The sequence below is a fragment of the Acanthopagrus latus genome, chromosome 6 (assembly GCF_904848185.1).
Source record: "Acanthopagrus latus isolate v.2019 chromosome 6, fAcaLat1.1, whole genome shotgun sequence".
Lineage (NCBI taxonomy): Eukaryota > Metazoa > Chordata > Actinopteri > Spariformes > Sparidae > Acanthopagrus > Acanthopagrus latus.
In genome coordinates, this window is record NC_051044.1 from 29,615,966 (window position 1) to 29,625,054 (window position 9,089).

Below are 9,089 nucleotides of genomic sequence, written 5' to 3' on the forward strand. Positions count from 1 at the left end.
AAAAAAAATATCGCACAACTGACCCTTTAGTGTCATTTCATTGCAGATGCCGTAGTCTCATCCATGTATTTACTGTACATGTGCAGGTCATCAAATCTGTTGAAGAGGGCTACAGGCTGCCTGCTCCTATGGGCTGCCCTGCTGCTCTACACACACTCATGCTGGACTGCTGGCAGAAGGATCGCAACGAGAGGCCACGCTTTTGCCAGATAGTCACCGTTCTTGACAAGCTAATCCGCACCCCAGAGAACCTGAAGTCTATGGACACACTCTGCAGGTGGGTGCGCCACTGAATGGATCCATAGTTACAGTGAAGCAACGGGGACGCATTGTGTCACATGCTGAGGACTCTTTTGATTTAATTTGGCGCGACAGTTCGCCAACATTTAATCAAATATTGGTTCATGTGATTAGCGGATTAAGCTGCAAATCAAAGCAAGGCACCGTCTGCAAGGGGCTGAGAAGATGATCTCCTGGACAATATATGGTGACAGACTGTTAGGCTACTAAGTAACTGTCCTGGTGTGAGAGGCAGAGTAAATCCAATCTCATCCAGCTGCTATCAAACATGAGCACAGTGGGATAAGGTGGCAGCATAAAGTTTCCCCTCAAAGTTCTCTGGCAGATGAAGCGAGCGGTCGTGTTCGTTTTCCGATAAGCTCATCTCTGATAGACGCGTCGCGTGTTAAGTAAAAGTCTGCTGTGATATTGACATTGATCCGCGGTGAATCTGCGAGCAGCTTGAGAGGACACCCAGGCTCAAGCTGGACCAGTGTAAATTGCTCTGTTTAGATCCCAGGTCCTACAGAGTCAGTGGTGCGTGGCACTGAGCATCAGCAGGTGGAGGGAGAGAAGTAGGAGTATTAAGGATTTCTCCCTGTATTAATCTACCCAAAGCAGCCATCCTGCAACCACAGCAGTCACCTCTTCTCTATCATTTTAACTGCTATTGATTTCCTGCCTCAGCTACTAGCACATTTCAAAGCACCCCTTTCCCCCGGTCGCTCTGCCTCTTGCTCACTTTTTGACTCTTTTCTTGTTTTCAGACTTCGTCCCAACTAATCTTTTTGCCTGTCCATTCATCCTGCCCTCTCTTCTCTGCCTATCTATGGTCATCTGTCTCTCTCTCGGCCGCAGTTTAAACAGTCCTCCGCTGATGGAGAGAGCAATCCCAGACTTCAGTAGCTGTAACTCAGTAGACGAGTGGCTGGACACAATAAAGATGAGCCGCTATAAGGACCACTTTGCAGCGGGGGGGTACCACACACTGGGACACGTCATAAGCATGAACCAAGGGTGAGTACTGACCATGATGGAGGGTGATGGTGAGCCATTAGCTGCTGGACTCTGCCGACTCCAAGAATGTGTAGGCCGATAAGTTGTAGGTTGTGCACACCTGGATCATTGTAAAACTTCTCCAAGTAAAAAACAAAACTGAGCTGAATCACTTTGACTGTCTGTTTCTGCATCAATCTTTTTGTTAACTACCACCTCCACAGTTCCATCTAACAAGTTTCTTCCATTGAGCTCAGTCAACCAACACATCAAACCCTTCTCCAGTATCTTTATAAATGAGCAAGGGTCAGGATCTTTATTTTTATTTTTTTTTATTTCAGTCAGCCTTCAAGTCTGTTCTTCACAACTATCATCGCTTATGGCATAACCATATCTCTCTTATTGTGTGAGAGTAAAGAACTTTGAAGCTTGTGCAGCAAGCTGTGAGTTGTGCCTCAAATAAAAGCTGATTTACGAACACAGCAGGAGTCTCAAATACTACCGAATAATATAATCATGTGTGACCTCTGTAAATGGACCAATTATCATCCTGGCCGACTTTCACCATTTTTCCAGTAGCTGGTATCTGCGTCCAATTGCCAATGAAATAAATTCATTTTAAATTAGTACCAGATAAAGGTGATCGGTCATGTGGGATAATTGGTAACAAATAAAGGCTGGTTAAACTCTAACTCTGCTTACATGGGGAGTGACAACAGAATAATCACATGCTCTCCAAACTGTTTCTCTGAATTACTGTTTTTAACAGATGTGTTGTTACTGTCAGATTCACCCAAATAACTCCAGTTGATTCTACTATGCCGATTTTTTAATCAGCATTAAGACACTGTTAATAAAGCGCAACAGTTCCTGTGGGTATGTACTTCACATTAAATGGCTGATCAGAGAAATGTTATGTCCTTTCAGTCATTGGCGAGCTTTTATTGTGAAATATCCTAGATGCATTTTTAAGTTGATATGGCTATATGTGTTGGAGAACAGTTGCTTTTTTACACATCCAACATTTAATGATCTTTCATTTGGAGTCCTGTTTAAGACCACCTGACCTAAGTCCTGTATTCAGCTTCTTTTGGCTCTGTTTTTGGTCTCTACCAACTCCTGAGGGAATCTGCAAGGGAATCTGAATCTGACTAGCTGCAAGCTGCAGTCGAGTGGGGAGAGTGAAGCAAAACAATAAAGTTGAGGCTGGACACTTAAAACAACGAGCTGAATTTTGGTGCTGTTCTGAGCATTATTTGTGGCTTTTTGATGGTGGTTTTATACTTGGACCCATTTACTGCAGTGTATTGTTGTTGTGCGGTTTCTGAGGATGCTAAAGCTACGTAAGCTTGCCGTCCGCAAACTTTATCTCTCGAGGGGGGGTCCTACTCGGTGTCAAGGTGTGTTAGAGCATGGATTCAATTTACACCAGAATATCCCTTTAAATGTGGGTTTAAAAGCCTCTGATTATGGCCATCGAGGATCATGAAATCTACTTGTGTATGTCCTGCAGGGACATCCAGCGGCTCGGGGTGACGCTGATGGGCCACCAGAAGAAGATCATGACCAGCGTTCAGCTGATGAGGGCTCAGGTCCTCAACAAGAGTGTGCCGTCTGTGCACGTATAACTCCAACACTGAGGATTCCTCCTGCTGAAATCTAGAAACTAAGGCTTCTACAAGGTCTGAAAGGGACTCCTTGGAATTTAAGATGATCTGATCAATGGGAGAAGAAAATATAAAGGAACAGTACAAGCCTTTTTTCCTCAAGAAATTGAAGAACAAAACGTGGAAAGGTTTTAACTACGGAGCAAGTAAACATGACTTCTTTGGGACCTTTCCGACCTTTCATTTCTTTTACTATCCGATTGCATTTTCTGAGTTTAAATGTCTTGTTTATAAATGAAAGACTGCCTTAATTACCACAAATTATTTTAATGTTATTGTCTACATAGAGAAGATAATTTATCAATCATGAATTTATCAGAGAAATATGATTTACTGAACCGGGCAATAGCAAGAGTACATGGAGTGATGTAGAGGCTGGGGAGGGGGGGGGTGGTGTTTTCAAATGTTCTGATGACACTCGCTGCCTTTCCTGCAGCAACAGCTCGAGGAGAAGGAGGCCCAGAATGAGGCTCGAGTCAGAGAAAGTGGAGAACAGTGAGATAGGGCTCACCCGAGTTGCCAGATCGTCTCCACAGCGGAGAAGACCTATTTCACCCCAGGCTATTAATACCAACAACAGGCACATTTCTCTGCCGTCCAAACCTTGATGAATGACCCAAGGAGAGCCCTAGAGCCCTCTGCCCAGTTTGAAGCTGCGTGACGCACAACTACTATACTTGGAAGATGTGTTTGATTCAGTCGATTCAGTTACAGTGCACTTTATTCTACAATCTCTATGTGTTGGGTAGGCTTTGCAGTTGTGTCACAAATCTCCTCTCAGCCACAACTGGAGCCACAATGTTGGTCTGTTGAAATATTACATAAATAATAGCTAACTATATATTATAAAACCCAACCCTCTAAAATGTATTGTTATAAGTAGCTCGCTCATGAGATTTCTTTTCAAATTCCCATCACTGTGCAGTAAACAGAAGCGAAAATGTGTAAATTACTTACAGTATGTGTTCAAGTATGCATACAAACTAATATCGGCAATTTCACATACTGTAATAAATACTACATCTGATGCATTTTCAGTATATTTGGGGATTTCTTGCTATACCTCCTTTTTTAAATTAACTCCAAATGCACTGCTGTTTAAAACGTTTTTTCAATTCCAAATCAGGTTTAAATGTATTGCAAATACTGTAGATTTTAAATGCACTTCAGGTTTTGCAGGTACCTATATCGGTTTTGATTATGGATGTTAATTCTTGATCTGGGGAATATTACTTTGATAAATTCATCTTAAAGGAGCAATTTGTAAGATATGGCCTGAATTTAGCTTTAAAAAAACATGCGAAATATTAACGTACATTTTCAACAGAGTGTGAAGAGACAAGAGTTGATTTTATGTCAAAGACCGTGCTGCAGAGAGTTCCACTGAGGTTAGCATGCTAACTAGTTAGCCCCGGCCTGACCTTACTCCTAATACCCCTTATGTTTTAGCAAGAAAGATATATGCCAGCTTTTCATCGAAGTAACCTTCAGTCTTTACTTGACAGAAGAAATGCAACCATACAACTCCTGAATTCAGAAACTTGAATTCAGCAGTTGTACTTTGCTAATTCTCAAGGCGCATCGTGATGGCCTACATGCGTCCCTTGTTAACTCATTGCAAAACACAGTTCATTTAGTGCTGACATAATAAAAGAAAAGTCACCAACACAGTCTTGGTTTGTCTTTTAACAATCACCTCTGTTGCGCAATTCACTGACTTCCATGTGAAAATATTCTGGGTCTACACCCCATTTTCACCCACGACTCTCTCCCACTCTTCCGCCGCTGCAAGCCTCTCGCTGTGCCGTGTCTTCTCGTCCCCGAAACCATAGTCCTGGAAACAGCAGCTGTAAATCACCTCCACACTGTTTTGTGTCTTTAAACTGACTTGGTCAGTGTTGGAGGCCGGTTCAGTGCCTGCAGGTGTCCAGCTGTGTTCATTCTCTCGCTGCCAAATGCAGTTGAGCTGAGCCCTGCTACCCGAGGTGAACACTGGAGACAGGTGGCAGCACTGGTGATGGTGCCCTGTTCATTCTTATGAAAGTGGCTCAGTGGTGCATGAAACCAAAATACCTTGACTTCCAGGGGAATGAAAACACCTTGCTCTTCTGCCTTGTGCAGCCTACAAAGCATGGACTATTGGAAAAGTTGGACAACAGTGTATCATGTGACGATGGTAATCCACCATTACCGAAGAGTGTCAGGTTTTGAAACTGGCTTCAAAACCTGGCACTCTTCCTGGTAGAGAGGTTGTGAGTCCCTCCTGTGATCCAATGTCCCGCTCCAGACAAACTCTAGAGCTATGAGCAAAATAACTATACAACCAAGGATAGCTAGCAAAGAGCAGCAGTCAGTCGGTCTGGTGATATTATGCCCCCTATGTTTTGGGCTACCTTCAAATTCTGGCCATATTTTATAAATTACAACTTTAACTAAAGGTTAACCAACCTTGTGTGTATGACTACTTGTCATCAGGTGACCAAAGCTCCACAGTCATAGTAACGTCATGACAACTGAGGGAAGCTGAAGAGGTGGCAAAGAGTGTGAGATGTGGTTCAAGTTTCCAGAAAAAGCTGGTAAGTGAACCTGAATGAAGAATATTTAGTCAGACTCTTTCAGTTCTATTGTTTCTCTAGTTCACATATATTTGAAACTGCTAAAAAAAAATGTTTAAATATGTTGTTTAATATATCACAACAAATAGCCTTCATCTCAAGGCACATCATGATTGCCTACATGCTTTTCTGTCTACCTTCAGAAACAAAAATACATTCTCATGTAGCCTCAATTCTGAATGCATTTGGAAGATCCCATATGTCAAAAATGTATTTGAAATGTATGATGGCCAAAATTGACATCAGCTAACATTTGGTTGTAGATTTGTTTGTCTCCTAAGTAGGTGGCAGCTAGCTTATTTTAGCAAAGCAGCTGCTATTGATGTTGACTGACAACTAGATGCTAATTCCAGCCTCCATTACATTAAGCAGTGTGTAAGCCAGGTGTACAATGGGAGAATGCTAATAAGCTAAGCAGATATTGATTTATTAGCAAACTGCTGCTAACAAGTCTAATAGTAGAATCAGTCAGATGTGGTGGTGAAAGAAAATAAATGTAAAAGAAGGCAGCACAAAATATCTCATTGCTGAATTCTTTTTCTGCTCTTAAAATCATCTGTTTACAGTGACTGTCTAAGGCCTGCAACATGGCTGCCAGTGTGCCACGAAGCGCCTAGTGTGGGCTTAACTTAATAATGGTCTGTGAATTTTTATCAAAATTGATCCTACTGCCAAACCTGCAAAATGTCGTTTTTATATTAACTTAAAATTTCCCTGAAATTATAATCCTTAAATTTCCTTAAATATTAACCCAATATAAATATATCGTACATCTTTTTAGCTTTGAACCAAAATTAGATATATATTACGTTGGATAGTCCACTATATTCAAGTTTCACAATCTTCAATATTAATAACAATATTGCTGGGAGGCCGTGTAACATCGGAAAGCACTCTCATTCTCTAAACTAATTGGTACAGAAGCTTGTTTTGTTCGGTGGATGTTCTGGGATCAGCGTCCGCACTAATACTATTTTAGTGCAAATATTGTGTTCCCCAGAGTACTTATCTGAACACATCTTTTGTGTGAATGCTGGGAATATCGTACACATAAGCTACACAGACTGTAAAATAAAGTGTTACTTCTGATTAAATGTGAGTACACTGTTTGCCTCAGTGTTGATGAAAAGGTGAAGAACATGTTCGTCGAATGTTTGTATCTAAATGCTCTCTACAGTACATAATCAGCCCCTGATTTATGCCCACTCTCTGTGCCATCAAGAGAATGTCTTTTTTCTTGTGCACCTCGGTAGGTTTTCCTCTAGATGATTGATGTCAGTTTTTATTAGAGAATAACCTCATGTTATTTCTTGAATATGTATCATAGTGGCGTTTCACTACTGGTTTCAAAGGATTTCTCTTTCCTTTAGGATGCTTTTGAAGACACTGGACTTGAACTGAAAACCCATATTTTATAAAGTTAGGATATGTTTTTTGCTAGATGAATTGATTTATAATGTATACAGCAAGTTCAGTCACTGGAAGGAAGTAAAAAAAAAAAAAAACAACAACCGGATTTATTCACAATTCATTATTTATTCATTCTCATTTGTTTTCCGAATAATACAACTCTGAGGGGTTTTATTGCAGTTGATGAATCATCCTTGTTGCTAATGATAAATGTGCAAACTGTCCATAAATACACAATAAAGGAACGTTTGTCTGTGTGTGACTGCAACTGTGATTTTCCGACTATTTCTGATACAATAGAGAGCTGTATTCAGAGCAGGTCTGAATACAGCTCGTGATGTGGTGGCTTGATGCAAACAAAATAATCATTGTTTTGTGTTTGTTTAAAGCTGCATAGATATATAGTTTTTATATCAATGTATCAAATGATTGCATTGGCTAATGTGAAAGGTTTTGCTCATAGTGACAAACTCAGAGAGAATAATGATCGAAGCACTGTACACTAACTTCCAAGCACCAAATGGCGTTTGTTAGCAGCTAGCTAAAAAAGGTGTTGAAAAAGTTGAAGATACAGCAGAAGATGAGCTCCATATTTTTCAAAAAGAAGGGTGAAGAGTCACGAAACGGGGCGAGACGTGGACACAAACATGAATTCTAATGATATGCTAATGCTAATATTACTTGTTGTTTCTGATGGATGAGTCAGTGGTGAAATTGCTTGTGAACACGTTGGCCAGATTGAGGACTGGATCCAGCATTTCAGGTGGAACCTGAAAGGTGCCCAGGGGCACATGAAGCAAAAAGGTGAAACCATCCGGATCTTCAGCACTGTGGGGCCCAAGTCTACAAACATTAGCCCTCTGCTAACATAAATGAGGATACAATAATTGAATCGTGCAGCTCTTTACAGACTTTCCAATGTTTGTACATTTTTACTAAACCATTTATAGCTAATAATATCAAAACTGTCAAAAATGCCAGTATTTTTTTTTTTTCCTGTGCGGGATGTCAATGGATCCATCTTGACAAACATGACTGACACCCTGAGGCTGAGGCAATCGCCTCACATGGTCCAAAGATCATTTGTAATGAATAACTTTCCTGTGTTCAGAGAGGGCAGATCTCAAGAAATTTCATCTCCGACTCATATCCGACAAAGAAAACCATCATTCCTCACTCTGGTTGGTCACACACACATAGCATATTTATATTCACCCCGAGGTGTTTGATCTGAACTGCCGCACCATAACGCTCAGGTTGAAAACAATTGACTTTGACTTCCTTAATGTTCATTGCTGAGTTTTTGAGTAAATTGCTTTTTTTTTCTGTGGGAATGAGCCCTGACCCAGCTCAGAAACATCATTTTGAGCTCCGCCTGAATAGGGAATGGGCTTGATGAATCTGTGTCTGAGTAATTGTCCTTTCCTTCACCTTAGGAGGGCTGTTAGGAGATAATCCTCTCCTTGGTGAAACAAGACCTAACACAACATCATTAATCTCATCACTAAGGCCGTGTTGCCTTGTTGCCACAGAGTCCCACGCCCAATTATCAGCCGCAGCCCTGTCCCCATGACGACGTAGAGTTCCGTCCATCTCTAACGACCATCTACACTGTCCCCTGATTGACTTCACTGAGAGCACACTGTATCCGCAATCAGACACCCTCCGAGCCTCGGCTGCGTCCGTTTTGCCGTGTCCACCGGATAGTCCCTCAGTTTACTGTGAACCGAGGACAAAGCTGATCACGACAAGAGTGGTTGTGCCATTCCTTATCGCCGCACAGCAGGTCCACATCACGAGGGAGCTGCAGACAATGCAGATGGATTTAAATGCTCGAGCATTTGTCGTCAAGTTTGCTTCTATCGTTTAAAAAAAAAAAAAAAAAAAAGCAACAATACAAATTCATTAACCAGCTTTCAAATCTGCGTAAATCTCTGCACATCCATAATGAAGTCCTTGTAAACAACCTTGGAACAATGCATGTGTGCAGCTTGCCATGTTGTAATTCCACCAGTATGTTTCATCAAGTAAACAATCATGAGAGCTGAGCAAGAGGCAGTCACGGGGGACTACCTTGTCAGTTCACTCTGCCTGCCGCTATAGGTAGTTTTGGTTCTGCTCT

The 9,089-nt window shown here is 41.4% G+C and overlaps 1 protein-coding gene across 5 annotated transcripts in view; it reads left to right on the plus strand.

Annotated features, from left to right (window-relative positions):
- The window catches only part of epha8 (eph receptor A8), a 122,953-nt gene extending 117,324 nt beyond the window's left edge, over positions 1–5,629 (plus strand). For 4 of the 5 annotated variants that reach the window (XM_037102229.1, XM_037102230.1, XM_037102231.1 and 1 more), the window contains exons 18-20: positions 87–277; positions 1,138–1,296; positions 2,789–5,629. In XM_037102229.1, coding sequence (XP_036958124.1) covers positions 87–277; positions 1,138–1,296; positions 2,789–2,903 — 465 coding nt within the window. In that variant the 3' untranslated portion in view covers positions 2,904–5,629. The remainder of the gene's footprint in view (positions 1–86; positions 278–1,137; positions 1,297–2,788) is intronic. The other variant, XM_037102233.1, reaches the window with a different exon arrangement.
- Positions 5,630–9,089: the final 3,460 nt, after the last annotated feature.